Below are 17,362 nucleotides of genomic sequence, written 5' to 3'. Positions count from 1 at the left end.
TTTGTTCACACCCTTTCTAGCTTTTTGTATTTTACACGTTACTGTTTGTGGATTCATGTGCAACCTGCAGTGTCTGAAGAAATCTGTAAAACCCTCAAAGATAAAGAGACCCCGGTTGTCTATACTGATTCCTTTCTGGATTTTCATCTAGAAATTCATCTAGTGGGTTCGATTCCCACTCCGGGTGACTGTCTGTGAGTTGGTGTGTTCTCCCTGTGTCCATGTGCGTTTCCTCCGGGTGCTCCGGTTTCCTCCCACAGTCCAAAAACACACGTTGGTAGGTGGATTGGTGACTCAAAAGTGTCCGTAGGTGTGAGTGTGTGAGTGAATGTGTGTGTGTGTGTCTGTGTTGCCCTGTGAAGGACTGGTGCCCCCTCCAGGGTGTATTCCTGCCTTGCGCCCAATGATTCCAGGTAGGCTCTGGACCCACCGCGACCCTGAATTGCATAAACGGTTACAGATAATGAATGAATGAATGAAGGAATGAAATTCATCTAGTAATTTATTATAAAGTTTGTTTTTAAAGATGGCTGCTACTATTTTGCAGTTTGATAGATTTATTGTGAGAAGGCAAGTCTATTTGAGATGAGTTAGTTCTGAGCTGAACAGTGTACAGCTGCTGAACTGCAGCTGTTGAAGCTGTCTGTCTTCTGTTTACTGGTTTTATCCAGAATACCTGCCAAATCCCCTATTTTACAGTAATCCGTGCCATTTTATTGCCTGATTATGGGAACTATCATGGCAGTCAGAGGATATAATCTCACAACAATGCACATGCTGTTTCATTCTCTTGTGTATTATTCGGCAGAATGGGAATGCAGCAGTAGGAAGTCTGTTTGGGGAGAGGACTCTGTGGATTATGGAGGTAAACTGGGGAGCAGAGAAGTTCCTCTTTTTATGAGACATTGAGCCTCCTGCCTCTCGGAGCCAGCATCCACTGGAGGAGCTTTTAGGAGAGCAGCAGGCAGCAATTAGTGGTGTTCAGAGCAAAATCTGCTAAAGACTCTGCTTTAATGCACAGTGTGTTTCCATTACACCACTGCTGATCATATTTATTTGCATTTTGCCAAGTCAGTGCAAAACGCAACAGCATCCTAGACTGGCTCTGAAGTTTCAGTCTCGGTTGTTATATTTTAGAAGTAAATATAAAGCTGATGTAACATTGCACATGTGTTTCTTTCTCACCAGTGCTGCAGAGTTGACAAGGCCATGAGCTGGATATATTCTCATTGTGACAATGGAGTTGACAGGGCTGCAAGCCAAGGACTTCCTCACTGGGGCGTTGGAGTTGACTAGGCCGCTAACTGGGGACTTTTTCACTGTGGAGGAGGAGTTTGATTGAGCTATAAGCCAAGGATTTAATACATCACAATCAGGAGTCCACCCCCCCCCCAAGCAATGTGAAAGAATATATTATTTTGTGTGTGTGTGTGTGTGTGTGTGTGTGTGTGTGTGTGTACCTGTATATATCTCAAATCAAATCAAATTTATTTGTATAGCACTTTTTACAACTGATGCTATCACAAAGCAGCTTCACAGAAGATCAAATAAAGATGAAATATAAAACTGTAAAGAATGTAATAATCCTCAGGTCAGTAAGCCAACAGCGACAGTGGCAAGGAAAACTTCCCTCCGAGCTGAGGAAGAAACCTTGGGAGGAACCAAGGCTCACAAGGTGGGACCTATCCTCCTCAGGTCTGTTGGTAATAATAGTTAAGAGTCCATGAAAACTTCAATGTAGGGTGGGCAGCTCCAAGGCAATTGGTGGTGGCTGGAGCGTGGGCAGCTGAAGCGTGGAGCAGGAGCTTGACAGTCATCCATCAGTGTCCAGCCGGACAGGTGGGCGGTCGTTTACTCGGAGAAAGGTAAAAGGATGGAATAAGTTTTAATCTGTTTGGTGTTTGTAAAGCAGAAAATGTGAACATTTCCTGAGTGTGGCTAATGACTGCAGCAGATCTGACTATGACAGCTTTAACTAAAAGGAGAGAACCAGAAGGGGAGACAGACGAAGGAGCATCCTGAAACATGAAGCGTGAAGTGGCGGGACGACAGCATCGGCGTCTCAGTTTACTATAATTCCGTGTCCTTAAATGCCTGGATCTGCCACCTTTGTCTATGTGGGAGCATTAAATACCAAAAGCTAAACTAAACAAATGAGTTTTTAGCCTAGATTTGAAGATTGCAATTGAGTCCTAAACATTTTCTGTAAGATCATTCCAGAGTTGGGGGGGCTTTATAAGAAAAAGCTCTTCCCCCAGCTGAGACCTTCTGAATTCTGGGAATATTAAAACGCCAGTACTCTGTGATCTGAGTAATTGTGGAGGCTTATAATAGGAAATAATATCTTGAAGGTATTCAGGAGCGAGCCCATGTAGGGCTTTATACATTAATAATAGAATTTTGTAATCGATAAGGAATTTAACAGGCAGTCAATGAAGTGATGATAGAACAGGGCTGATATGTTCAAATTATTTTGGTGAGGACCCTGGCTGCAGCATTTTGAACTAGTTGAAGTTTACTTAAATTTCTGCTGGTGCATCCTGACAGTAGTGTGTTACAATAGTGAAGCCTTGAAGTAATAAAGGCATGTACTAATGTTTCTGCGTGTTGCAGAGATAAGGCATTTCTAATCTTGGCGATGTTGTGAATATGTATAAAACTGTCCTAGTGATAATGCCTATGTGTTGATCAAATGATAAATCCGGGTCAGTCATGATGCCAAGATTTTTTGCTGCTGAACCAGGTATAACTGGAAAGTCAGCAAGATTTAAATTTCTTTCATTATCTGTAACCGCTTATCCAGTTCAGGGTCGCGGCGGAGAGCCTACTTAGAATCACTGGGCGCAAGGCAGGAACACACCCCGGAGGGGGCGCCAATCCTTCACAGGACAACGAGTCACCCGGAGCGGGACTCGAACCTACAAGTCCCTGGAGCTGTGTGACTGCGACACTACCTGCTGCACCACCGTGAAATTCCAAATTTACTTTAGAATAGTTGGAAGATAAGTCATTTACTTTTATGAAATGATAACCTTCCGTTAAGTAAGATTTGAACCATAAAAGGTCTGTCCCTGTAATTCCAGCCATGTTTTCTAGCCTTTATAGGAGAATATTGTGGTCTATCGTATCGAAAGCTGCACTGAGGTCAAGAAGCACCAACAGGGATACGTGGCCTTGATCAGAGGCAAGAAGAAGATTGTTTGTTTTCTCGCAGTGCTATTTGGCCTGAATCCAGATTGGAATTGTTCCTGTATATGATTCTTATGTAGATAGGAACTAAGTTGTTGGGCCACAGTTTTTTCTAAGATCTTGGATAGAAATGGTATTAGAAATCTCTTGTTTGTTATAGAACTAAGTGACAGTTTACTCAGGTGGTTTGCATAAAATGAACTACTGTCCATCCATCCATTATCTGTACCGCTTATCCAATTTAGGGTCGCGGGGGGTCCAGAGCCTACCTGGAATCATTGGGCGCAAGGCGGGAATACACCCTGGAGGGGACGCCAGTCCTTCACAGGGCAACACAGACACACACACATTCACTCACACACTCATACCTACGGACACTTTCGAGTCGCCAATCCACCTGCAACGTGTGTTTTTGGACTGTGGGAGGAAACCGGAGCACCCGGAGGAAACCCACGCTGACACGGGGAGAACACACCAACTCCTCACAGACAGTCACCCGGAGCGGGAATCGAACCCACAACCTCCAGGCCCCTGGAGCTGTGTGACTGCGACACTACCTGCTGCGCCACCGTGCCGCTTCGTAATTTCAGTGCATAACAAGTAAAACATGTTCTAGCCCATTAATAACATTTGTGCTACCAAGAAGTTTGAGGTTTGACTGGATTATTCCTTTAAGCTCTTATTCTATGTATTTTGCCAGCCACATTCATGATCCTAACTGTTCACATTTTTCAATTGTGCTTACAGTGTAATCCTGTGCTGTTTGTGTATTAGTTGCTCAGCGTTGTTATCCTGTCGCTAGGCTAACTGTCCGTGCACATGTGTTTGGAATAGGGTGACCAGACGTCCTCTTTTACCCGGACATGGCCTCTTTTTTAGACTTAAAAAAATGTCCAGGAGGAATTTCACAAAGGTCCCGGATTTTGTTTTTCTAGAGCTTACATAGAACTTCGAGAAGCGTTTCGTTCACAAACTAGTCCCGCCCTCCCCTACTCCGATTGGTTCACTTGAGTGAGAAGAGGGCGTGGTGAAGTAGCCTAAAATCTTCTGAGCTACCGTTATTGGTCGATAACCTTCTCTGTAAACATTTAATTGGTCAGTCTGCACGTCAGTAGTCCTTGTTTACGTCAGGCAAAGCTCATGTACCTACTCTCATCTTGAGCAGCTAAATGACGAAATGTAAATGTAAGTTCTCTGATTAATTAAAAAAGAAATTCCCATGTTTTGTGTAGCAAATAAAGGTGTAAAAGACCTAAAAGCACACCTAGGTTCAGCTAAGCATACAACGGCACGTGTCCTCTTTTTTACCATCTCAGATCTGGTCACCCTAGTTTGGAATAATTTAGTCACTAGCTTAGCTATGTGTATGCACATAATAATGCATTGTAATGCTGGCCCAATGGCTTGAAATGTTGTTGTAGTTAATGATTAGTCCAGTTGGGGTTTCAGTTGGCCCCATCAGCTCAACAGGACAAATATGTGTCTTCCACACTCAGAAAATAACCCTCAAGTTTCACTTAAAATGCAGCAGGGACACAATAGCTTTTTCTGCTTTTAACCCTACTTAGTTCTGCTTCACAGAACATACAGAGTCTATACCCACGGCTGTCTCAGAGGTGACAGAAGGACCCTTAAATTTGCTTCAGGAGAATAGAAATGAGGTTAGTTGTTGGTTTTGTGTTGTCTTTTGCGTACAGCTGTGCCATTTCCCTGGGAGGCAGTACAGATGTTTTGCTCCACAGCACCGTGTGTTGTTTCTTGCTGAAACTAACCCTCATTCATAACTATCAGGCGCTCATCTGTCTCAAAGCCGCTGAGCAGATGAGGGATGAGCTGCTTGAAATGGTCGGAAAAGGAGCAAGAGGCTGCTGCATAATTGTAATTATAGCCTCATTATTAAAACCTAATGAAAGATAGTGTTAGTTATTAGGTCTGTAATTATGTGTTTGCTGCTCATGCTTTTCGGGTCTCTTGAAAAGGGAGTAATGATGAATGAAATGTACTGATGAGTTTGAGTGAAAACATGATAATTATAAAAAATAATAATAATATTAATAATAGTAATCATTATCTGTCAGTATTGTGCTATATTGCAGATTTCTTCTATGTCTGTGTTCCTTAATCAAAATTCCCAACAGATATAAGATCCAGCTGAACTCAGACGAGGTCCAGTACGGAGGGCATGGACGCATCCAGCAAGGCACAGAGTTCTTTTCTGAGCCTTTTGCCTTTAAGAATCGACCCAATTCATTAATGGTCAGTTCCATTTCAGTTACGCTACACACCTCAAAGTTCATAGACACACCATAAAATGAGTGACTTCAGCACCAACAGCTGAAATAGATGTTCAGAAGCTTCACATAAGTCGCTCAAGCATGAATTAGAGAGGTATAAAACCGATAGCACTGGGCTGTGGCCTACATTCTCTGGAGAGATTAAGCTACATGTAATACATTTAGGATGACTTTTACATTTGTGATCACAAACGCATCATCCAACATCAGTACCTGCTCTCACTAATGTCCATTCATTCATTCATTCTGTAACGGTTTCTCCAGTTCAAGGTCGCAGTGAGTCCAAAGCCTAATGTTTATGTGGCTAAATACAATCAAGTTCTTGCAACAATTTTCAAATATCTAGTACAAAACCTTCCTAGAAGAGTAAAGGCTGTTACTGCAGTAAAGGGGAACGAACTCCCTATGAATCCTTTTAGTTTCAGAAGATGTGTTGGGTGCAGAACTGAGGCAAACTTCAGACACCAGACATGTCTTGGCTGATCGACTACATTTGGGGTGAAGGGAGTGTGTAAATTTACTTTTTGGCTGAACTATTGCTTTCAACTGCCAAGATGACATGGGAATGAAACTGGGAAGAGAGGAGCACAGCTGGCAAGGTATTAAACTTCTTCCGCCTTTCTATTCCTATATGATGATGTGCAAAGAACTTCTCCAAAAGGCTGATACAGATATTAATGAAAAGCTCTGGGGTGATTCTGAAGGGTAAGAGGCTGCCTAGACCATATCTTGACCCAAAGTATCATCAATCAGTATGTCTTTGAGTGAGATATGTCCCTTTACATCAACCTTACTGATATTTTTTAAAAGCAATTTGACACTATTCACAATTCAGGGAATGTAAGAGGACCATTAGAGCATGGTGTGCAATAAAACCTAAGCGACTCAACCACTTAGGAGCGTTTTATGCTTATGTGAGCATAGCATGATTATTAACAACACTCTAAAGCATCTTCAGCTGAAGTGTTGCTGTGCAAAATATCTTCTGCTTTGCCACTGACTGTGTCATGCATCAAACTGCCAGTGAATTTAGTGGCTCGACATTTCGTATACAGACCAGTGAAAGAGGATATGGATCCAATTTCAAAGGAAATCATATAGGCATCCTCGAAAAATAAATAAATAAATAATAAAAAAACGCAACAGACTCGCCAAGTAATCTTATTTAGAACCAAGAACATATTGAGGTATGTTAGCATTAGCTTACATTTCAAGTTATGGCAGATCAGCAGGCCCTTGAATGGAGCTAAGAGTTTGTTTACCTTGTTTACCTTGTTTAGCCTAATTACCTGCGATTATGGTGCCAGAAAATAACTTCAAGGCCCACATGGATAAACCAGAGAGGTTTTTCTAGACCCCATCCATCTGGATCCATCTATGTAGACCAAGACACAAACATTTAATCCCTTCCAAATTCAGTCCTTGCTTCTAGTAGGTTCTGAACATGGTTAAAACTTGTCACAGTGGCTATCTTCTTTAAAATGTATAACATCAACATGACCATTTACAGTATCACAATGGAAACCTGTCTGGAAAAAAAAAAACAGGCTGTGTGCACTGTACTTGAAGTGAAGACATGGGGTCCCGGTGGCTTGCACCTGCCCTGAGGATGCCCTGAGAGGAAAAGAGCCTAAGAAACTCTCGCTCAGACCCCTATTAGCCGATAAGTTGGAGGAGAGCACAAAGTACAGACAGAAATAGACGAGTGTGGTGGAGGAGACTGGAGGAACTCCTGAATTGGGGTTATCGCTATACTTTTACTAGACTAGAAGAAATATGAAGCTTTAATCATTACCTTTGGAGTAAACAGTGCGTTCCTTGCCAAAGCCCTATCTCCTTTGGCCTTGGTGCTCAAGGCAGGATCGTGTTAGCTCCAAAAACAATACATTTGCCGTGTTTGGCCACAGATGCCTACTTGAAATGCCACTTGTAATAGTATCACTTTCTTCTCTTTAGTGTGCAGTGAACAGGAGATTTTAACCCCACCAAGTACATAAAAAGAAAATTGTTAGTGTTGGGTGCACTTTAAATTTGTGGAAATCCTTCATTAGCAGAGGTGTGTACTAACAGCTGGACATGTAGTGTAGCACCTTATTTTTATATTTGCATTAAAAAATCCTTGTGAAACAATGGTGGTGTTATAACAAAGAGAGAGTAAATGGCAGGCATCATAATTAATTAATTATTAGTCCAGAGATATGTTTCTTTCATCATTGAAATAACCGTTAGTTGCAGTCTTATTAACAGATACTTTAATAATGATAAGGAATGCTCACTGTGTAAAAATTGGATGTGCCATTTACTAAAAGCTGAACTGTTCTGTAACACTGTATAATGTCTATATGAAATGTGCTTTAATTAGGACACACTGCAGTACACTACAGAACACACAGGGGAAATATGACTTGTATCATTGCATCATATGAAAAATAGATTTTTTACTACAGTGATTTGATTATTCTATTCAAACGGTAGAATAGAAACAATGCAAAAGTGGTCTCTCTCTCTCTCTCTCTCTCTCTCTCTGTCTCTCTCTATCTCTCTCTAATGAACATTAATGTCTCCAAGCAGTTTTTACCAGTACAGTAAAAAAAAGCTGGTGTGTAATGTATAATTTAATATACAATGTACAATTTGGACAGAGGAAGGTGGTATCAGCTCCAAAACGTAAAGGTACACTGCCACTCTTCCCACCCAGTGACAGTGTGGCTGTTTGTGTCCTTGAGGAAACGCAATGACGTCCGCTCACAGCTCCACATGTGTATTTTATCTCCCCTAGTAGCGTGCTGAATTCAATCTGCATAATTCCTTTCATGAACATTTCCTGAGCAAGAGCCTTACATCTTTGCCCTGTTAAGACTTTGATTTAATTACAGTACTTTTGATTTATTCTATTTGAAAGCCCCTTAAGCAGCTGGAAATAGCTGCAGGAAACAGGTTGGAATCAGGACAAAAGTAGAACGACTGTGTTCTACAAGCTTTGGTGGATTGGTGACGTTATTCTTACATGCGGCAAAAGTGAAACAGGATAGAATTGATAAATTGTTTCCATTTATTTGCTGTTTTGTACAAGTTACATTGATCTTTGGCCTCGTGAAGTCATAGCTATAACCAGCGATAACAACAGCTTGAGTTCATTTTTTATTCCTTATTTTTGTTACACTTTAATGAAGGACATTAAACAGACAAGCCATTGACAAAGGTATTGCATAAAACATATTAACCTATGGAACATTTGTATATGTTTCTGAGTAACTGCAAAAAGTGGCTGACTATGTGAGCCTTGTTCCAATTTGGGTGGGCCATGCCCCTAATCTAGATCTTTATGTGTTATCAAGTGTATTAGAATATATGCAGTCAAGAACTGGTAGGAGCACATTTAAACAAGGACACGTATGAAGCATTAACTGATATTTTAGTGCAACTAGAGATCCCTTGAGGTGAACCTTCAACCTGCTAAAAATGAGGGAGTGAGTGATTGAGGCCATTTCCATAACATCCATCATGTTTAAGAATATTTTCAAGAACAGTGAATTTATTCATATACTGCACTATATAGCTAATATCTTTATGAATAATGCAGTTGGTCAGTGTTAAGTGTTGTTAATAAGCATGGTTTGTTATAGTCGAGGTGGGTCCAGAGCCTACCTGAAATCATTGGGCGCAAGGTGGGAACACACCCTGGAGGGGGCGGCAGTCTTACACAGGGCAACACACACAAACTCACCTACGGACACTTGAGTAGCTAATCCACCTACTAATGTGTGTTTTCGGACTGTGGGAGGAAACTGGAGCACCCAGAGGAAACCCACGCAGACACAGGGAGAACACACCAACTCCTCACAGACTGTCACCCGGAGCGAGAATAGAACCCATAACCTCCAGGTCCCTGGAGCTGTGTGACTGTGACACTACCTGCTGCACCACCGTGCCGCCCTGCCATATTTCTCACATAATAATTTAAATTAAAATAGGTTTTTTTCTAACACCACACATTATCTCTGATATGAAAGGTCCTACAAATTGTAACTGATGGTTCACCTGGTATTTTTCTATCTTTGTCAGTGAACGCTGGGTGTTAAAGGCTGCATCTGGTAGGGGGAAGGGGAAAAAAAACACAGCCTTCCAGAGGAACATCTGATTGTGACAGGAAATTAATTATTAACCTGTGCACAGGTGCTGAATATGTCCTCCATTTTCAGAGAACTTGCTCTATAATTTATTTAAAAGACTTCCCTCAAAGTCAGTTTGAACTTTCTCATCGCTTGCGTTTTAATGGGGGGCTATCATCGCATTTCTCTCTTTTTCTCTCACCTCTCTCCCTCTGGATTAATATAAACGATGATGGATTAGAATGCACAAGGGTGGATTAAGTGCGCTCACGTCTCTGATAAAATGGCAGGCTTAGCGTCTGGGCAGGTGCTGCTCTGCGCTTCATTCAGGCAGGATTAACTGTTGCTCTGTACACCTGATTCACTCTGCATTCTGAATGCCTGGCATTCTGTTAACTGCAGGGGGAGATAGTGGGGGGAGATTGTGTGTGTGGGAGGGAGGATGGACATTGCTTAGGCTGTGTTTGAAGTTGCCAGCCCTCGACAATTGGCTTAGAATTGCCCAGGGCTTCCCAGAATTATGAAAATTCAATCTGTGACTTTTTTTATTGTTATTACTATTGTTTTGAGGGAAACTATGGAGGAAATATAATGAAATACATTCATGTATGTGTCCCTTCTTTATGGCTTTAATTAAATAAATAAATAAATAAATAAATAACTGCGACAGCCACCCTTACCTGGTCTCAGCTCAGAATGTTCTATTTTTATGGAACCATAGTAAACTACCTAAACTAGCAAATTAGATACAAAAGAGGCTGCAACACTGTTCTGTATTTGTGATAGGAACCATTGTTTCACCATATGTTCTAATCTGTCCACTCTGAACAAAATTCTCTGAGTGTAATTTAAATATAAACATAGTTTTATAAGGTGGAGGAAAACAGATGCAAACATGGGCACTCAAACATTAGAAAATCAAGCAGATAATGTAATTAAACTGGTGAATAATGTCCATCAATTGTTTTTATAATACTCCTTCAGATACATGTGTTAAAAAAAAGTGGTTTTCGCCTGTTACCACTTGTTCAGACATGGACAAATTGTGTCATCTTGGTTCTGAGACTAGCGCACAAACCTTGGTATTTCAGGTTGTCAGTGTTTCCAAACAAGCTAAAATAGATAGCTAATTTGAGAAGTCTCAAAGTAGACCCCAGTGCTAACACTATGCTTCAGAAAACACTAGCTAAAGTAGCAAAGTCGCTAGTTAATTTGACAAGCTGTGAAAAAATTCCAACATAAATAAAAGAAAAAAAGTTCCAGCTAGTTGCAAAAGAAACTTTTTGCTCTCTCCTTGTCAGGGCAAGATAGCAGGTGAGCGTGCTCTGTTTAGAAGTAGTTTTAATGTTGTTGGAGGCAGAACAGAGAGCCAGAGTGCTGATGCAGCCATTTTGTTCCCCTTCTCATTCCCCTCTCGCTCTCAGAAATCTTTCTGTACCGTTCACTCGTTCTTCAAAACTGTCCACACTGCTGCAGTTTCAGAGACAAGCTGAGAGAGAATGAACCTGAGTTCAGGTGAGGTAGGTTTGTCTAATCTGAGATGCGGTGTCCTTACCTTGTGCCTACACTCACTGGCCATTTTATCAGAAACACTTAGTGTATACACTATATGCCCTACAGTTTGTTTACAAGTACACATCCAACGTTGCCATCAAGGCAAGAACTTACATGTATCAACTCTTGTTCAGTAAAGTACCCTAGCATTCAGAGGAAACTTTCCACTACACATTGGAACATTGCAGTGAAGATTTGATTGCATTCAGCCACATATGTATTTCTGAGGTCAGATACTGATGTTGGAAGATTAATTATGGATGACAAATCCATATTACCACAGCAGTGGTATTTGTAGGAACTTCAGAGAACACTGTTTCAATGCTTGATAGCCCAGTGCTGGAGGCTTATACTTCTCTAGTCCATGCTTTGCATTGAGAATGGTGTTCAGCTTATCGAGACCATCCCGTTTAATTTCAGGCTTTTTTATGGAGATTATACAAGATCTGCATGCAAAATTTAACGTGTTTTTTCACAATAGCTTCACCTTTATATCATTTCACTAATTCACTATTTATAACAGGATCTACAGATTTTTGTATAATGTGCTGGATGATACCTGACACACAATGTATTTAAATCCACACTAGCAATGTAGAGCTACATATATGATGTTTTTATAAAAGTGGCCAGCAAGTATATAAATATATAGTCTTCCTCTCTCTCTCTGTATCTATCTGTCTATCTATCTATCTGTCTCTTTCTCACTCATTCACTCTGGGAAAAAAAAATGCACAAGACTTCGAGAGTCATGGTAGAGGTCTCTGGGGGGGTGTTGAAACTATGTAAATGTGAAGTGCGATCGAATAATTACGTCCTTTAGATCTTTTCATTCTGATGAGCGCAAGCTTTGCGGTTGATCGCTGGGAGCGTGGCCCTTCTGACAACTCCACCAGAAGGAGGAGAGAAAGATGAGGAAAAAGAGAAAACGCAGAACACAGAATCTGAAGTTAGCTGATCAAAGGAAGGAAAGAAGTCCCCTTTCGATCTCCTACGTCTGAATCCATGAGAGTATCTGCAGCTTATGGTGGAATAATGAAATAATGAAGACATTGAAACCAGATATATAGAAAGCTTTGAGGTTTTCTAGCTAGTATCAGTTTCCCTTTGAGCCACATTTGCATTTAGCTTGGCTAGATCAGTCTATTGCTGCAGTTCCAGAACCCCAGCTTAAATCAACAGGTCCCAGCAACCCAACATCCTGCCTGGTTCTTGTTTCTCTTTGCATTTTAGTTTTAAAACTGCAACAGAGCACATGAGGTGACATAACCCAGTGCCAAGTATCATCTAGATGGGGTATAAAGCCCTCCAGCATTGGGATGTGGAGTGATGGAGTGAGGATCCAGTGCTATACGTGGAAACATTGCTCTTTGTGTTCCAGAAATATTATCCAACAACAAGAAGAAACCAAAAGAAACCAAAGAAACACTAAGCACTTTCTACACCAATGTATGCTTGCAATTACACATGTCCACCAGAGAGGGCAACTTAAAGTAGAACAAAGTCATTAGAGGTCATTAGAGTTCCACTACTTAAGGTCAAACTTTGCTCCCTATCTGAGTGGATGGACTTGGTTAGAACGGGTCGGGGTTAACACTAAGTGTTGGCAAATGGACTCCATTATAGGAGGTTAACACAGAGGTGAAAGACTGGAGTCAGCAAGAGGAGGAGCAGGTCACTCACTGCGAATCTCATATTTTTAGGGTTCTCCTCTTAGTCTTACCTTTCTCCTCATACAATGTAAGTATAAAATCCACCTTAGGGCAATGATGACCTTTCTTGAGGGCTGTGCCCTAAACCCTTTGACCAGAGGGCAGTGGGGAAGCACATGGCCAGAGGAGAAGATGTTATAATTTGCCATCTTTATAGACTCCTTTCACCACTTCATGGAGAATTTAAGTTTTATTCTCACAGCCGAGGATTTTTCTGGGCTTTTCTCTTCAAGATGTTGCAGTAGCAAAGCAGGGAGTCTAAGAAAAACAGTGAAATTGTTGAAAGAGAGGCACTTTCTGATGCAAAAGTTTTTCTATCTTGCATGTATTCCCCCACTATAGCCTGTAGCGCTGCTTATCCCGGAGTAACTTTAGTAAAAATGAAGATAATGAAAGTTTATGAGGAGGAAATTAACTGCATCTCTTCTTTCTGTATCCCATACAACAGGGCTAAAAATGTTCGCTGCTTAATGTCAAGGTAAATTAGCACTTTGATTTTCGCATAAACCTCTGTAATATTGTTGACTGATGATGACTACATCCCATTTTAATGGAAATGCTAAGTGAAAGAAACATTTCTTGAAATAGAACTATTTCTAACATATTCTCCTGGGTGGGGACTCTTAACATATTGAGAGCCCAAAATAAAGATATATAAAATAGACCCACGTAAGAGCTAAGCTCAAGCTCAGTGGTGTTGCCATGGTTTGTAAAGCCATTGTTTGGCCAGAGCCCAGCATGAACTGACCAAAGCCAGGTCCAACCTTGACTACACTTTTGCCCATTGTTTTAATGCTTTAAATGTCAGTAATGAATCAGACAGGCCTGGCTGGCAGCTGTTGAGCTGGTAATGGTTTGCGCAGTGTGATTAGTAGCTGAGGAGTCCACTGAAGGACGCTTATGCAAAGAATCAATGAGCCCGTTAATGCCGCTTTGGCTTAAGGTGCCTTTTTAACAGATCTGCCTAATCGCTGCAGGCATTTTAATTGAGCAAGATATAAGCGAGTGTAACTCCGGCTACAGCGCTCTGACAACAGCATTCATCTTAGAGTCCTAGAACACCTTCTGTCTCACTCTGAAGTGGCTAATGGACACATTATGTCTCCATAGGAAATGAGAAATTGCTTTTACTGATTACGTTTTACTGATTACTTCCTCTCTTTGACCTATATCTTTGAATCCTATGAGAATATGTAAGATTGTCTCACTGTGGCTGAGTATTTAGAGGATAAAGGGCAGCATCACTGGTGTCATTCTAAAGGAAATAGTTTGGCAAAGAAATCAAATTTATATTTCTTATCTCAGATAGAATCAAGCAGCCAAGAGATGTTTTATGGCCAATTTAATGGAAACGTATACCCCACCAATACACACTGTAAAGTCATCACAGACTTGTCCCAAATTCGAGTTGTTAAGGAATCTCAAATAGACATGATTTATGATCGTATTTGACAGTGCAATATCACAGGTGTAGGGCATTTTATGAAAGGCAACGCAATAAAAGCTATGCTAAGAAGAAAGCTATCTACTACAATGCATACTTTGTTCAGTCAATGATTCATTGTCTGTAACAGATTTCTCCAGTTTGGGGTTGCAGTGGATTCTGAGCCTATACAGAATCACAGGGCACAAGGCAAGGACACACCCTGGATGTTCATCGCAGGGCACCACACATCATTGCATGGCCAACCCACAAACATGGGAAGAATACACCAAACTCCTGCCAAACCCTCAGCCCCAGGACACTAGATCTGTGTGATTGTGATATTACTTGTTGAGAAGGGGGCATGGTGAAGAAGCCTAAAATCTTCGGATTGGACGTCAGGCAAAGCTCATGTACCTACCCTCATCTCGAGCAGCTATGCCAAAACGTAAATGTAAGTTCTCGGATGAATTAAGAAAGAAATTCCCATGTTTTGTGTAGCAAATAAAGGTGTAAAGGACCTAAAGGACCCCTCCCGAGACATGTCCTCGTTTTCCTCGGTTACCATCTCAGATCTGGTCACCCTATACATCACATACCTAACAACAACATAGATACCAGAAGCTGGTGTTTTGTCCACTTTTAATTTTACTATTTTAACAGATGTTTTGGATACATTGCTGGTCTGTTTTAGGAAACGGAACAACACCGTAGTTTACATGATACTAACTGATGGGGCTGAAAGTACTTGATAATTACAGTCTCGTAGCTCCAGTGTTGAAAAGAAACAAACTTTTAGCACCAGACATTACTTGGATGAGCAATTACATTTCCATTTCTATTTATTCCATTCACACAGTTCCGATAGCCAGCATTATTCCTACAGAATAAAACTACAGAAAAGGATATGATTGGTATCTCATTTATATTTGCTATGAATTTCTGTCCCTTCATACAAAAGTGTAGTTTTTGAGGTCAGGCAATGGTGTTGGATGAAAAGCCCAGGCTCACCTATTCCAAACCATGGAAACAGCTCTATTATCTCTAGATAGAGAGTAGAATTGGCAGTTCTTTTTGTTGCCGTAGAATATTTCTGTGAGTTTCACAGTAGTTCCCACACCAGGTTATATAACAATGTCACTGGAAGCTAAAACAGTGTTGGAGTGAAGACTCAAATCACACTGAGTTTTGAAAGAAAAAAAGTCTTAAGTAGAGTGAATCATGCCTTTCAAAGCAGTTATGCTAACAGCTAATTAGAATGTTTTTTTAAAGATGCTTTTTCAATTCAAAAATATTTCTTTGGAGTGATGGGTGCTAGTCAAAATGTGTTACTATAATCAGGGCACTGTGTGTCAGGAGACAAGGAGAAATGCAGAGTTTGTTGTTTATGTAAAGTCAAATTCTCAGTACTCAGTCCTGCTACACCCTCAGTGCTATGTTCCAAGCTACTGCACTGACATCTTGTGGCTGCTTATATAGCATTCATTTTCTTCCAGAAATGCCACCAGTTTGGTATCGGAATGAAGTTAGTACATTGTTGTATAATTAACCCATTGCAGATAAACAGTACTTGTTTCAGAGCTGAGAAAATCCACGTTTCCCTCCATCCTTCCAATGTGAGAAGGTAAATCAATGTGTCTGAAGCATCTGAGAAGATATTACTGAGGAAAAGAACAAGGCAAATAAGCATACAATTTGTTAAGCCAAAGAAATTGCTGGTGTTCTTGGAACCTTGGACAGGCCACTCTAGAGCCCAGACCTCAACATCACTGAATGTGTTTAGGGATACTTGGAGCATGAGAATAAGTACAATCAGTATTTAGGGTTGAACTTTGGAGGCATTGAAAAATGTTCTTGCATTTTCTTATAAACCAGACATCAGTCCTTCTGAGAGTCACGGAAGCCAAAATAAAGGGAAAACAGTCATTTATGACCAGTTCTAGTATTCTAACTGCATTAGACCAAAATAATTAAACCCTTTTAAAAGGACCATAGTCAGTAAATATTTTCCTAGAAGAAACATCTCAGCCTAGAACCATCTAGGAACCATAAGGGCATATAACAGTGATTTGACGAGAAGTAAAATGTGCTTTTCAAAGACTCTCTCTTTCTCCTCTCTCACTTGCTCTCACACAGAGACACATTCACATTTTCTAATCCACGCCTGTGGTCAGATGTTTCCATAGGAACCCTGTGAATCAGACTTTGCTGGAGCAGTGATTGTCTCTTGCCAGTGTCAGAAGCCTGGGTGAAATGGTTCAGTGGTGTGGGCTGCAGGGCTGAAGCTTTTGGGTTCAGGCCTGGTTAATAAAGACTTCCAGCAGCTCCCTGAGGAAATCAGCCTCTACCTGCTGCACACAAGTGCCCCTTCCTCCTCCTCCTCCTCTTCCTCCTCCTCCTTCACTTCTTCCTCCTCCTCTCCACACACACTCATTCTGCCCTATTCACCAGACGTTTGGAGCTACACGTACATTTTTCCCCCCTCAAAAAGAAATGTCACCAGCACCATGTAGCCTGCACCATATCCAATCATCCCTTGGCCTCCAGCGAACTGAAATGAGCGCAGCACTCCCTGCTGCTAATCTCCTGCCATAGCACCTCAAGGCCAGCCATTTCACTAATGAAGATGGCATGGTGTTACTCCCTAGGGATGGTTTTTCAGGGAAAAAAAAATCATAAAATCTATTAATTTCAATGGCCATTTCAAATTCATTAATCCAAATCCCACTCTGAAAATCCCACAAAATGGACTTATCTGTGTTCTCTGCACCTCTGTGTCCTTTCTTAGCAACTGTTGCCTGGTTGGACAAACTTTAAGAAACAAGGCCTAGCCGACCTAATGCAAATTTTAATTGCTGCAAGACACTAATGCAAATGAAACATCACGTGATGAATAACATGCCGCTAAATCACCCTCCGCTCGTCTGACCATAGTAGAGTCCACAAGACTGTCCACCAAGTTTTGGAGTGTGTCTGTGGAAACATTTGGCTATTCAGTCAAAAGCAATTTTCATGATATCAGGCACTGATCAATGAGAAGATCTGGCTCATCTAGATTAATCCATGAAAGAGAGCCTG

The 17,362-nt window shown here is 41.1% G+C and overlaps 1 protein-coding gene across 1 annotated transcript in view; it reads left to right on the top strand.

Annotated features, from left to right (window-relative positions):
* Positions 1-11,088, top strand: part of gbe1a (glucan (1,4-alpha-), branching enzyme 1a) — a 126,657-nt gene extending 115,569 nt beyond the window's left edge. The window contains exons 15-16 of the mRNA XM_066651597.1: positions 5,328-5,445; positions 10,897-11,088. Of these exons, the coding sequence (XP_066507694.1) occupies positions 5,328-5,445; positions 10,897-11,088 (310 nt within the window). The remainder of the gene's footprint in view (positions 1-5,327; positions 5,446-10,896) is intronic.
* The last annotated feature ends 6,274 nt before the right edge of the window (positions 11,089-17,362 follow it).

The sequence above is a fragment of the Hoplias malabaricus genome, chromosome 18 (genome assembly GCF_029633855.1).
Source record: "Hoplias malabaricus isolate fHopMal1 chromosome 18, fHopMal1.hap1, whole genome shotgun sequence".
NCBI lineage: Eukaryota > Metazoa > Chordata > Actinopteri > Characiformes > Erythrinidae > Hoplias > Hoplias malabaricus.
Note: the sequence above shows the minus strand (reverse complement) of the source record. Positions and strands in the feature narration are given on the sequence as shown.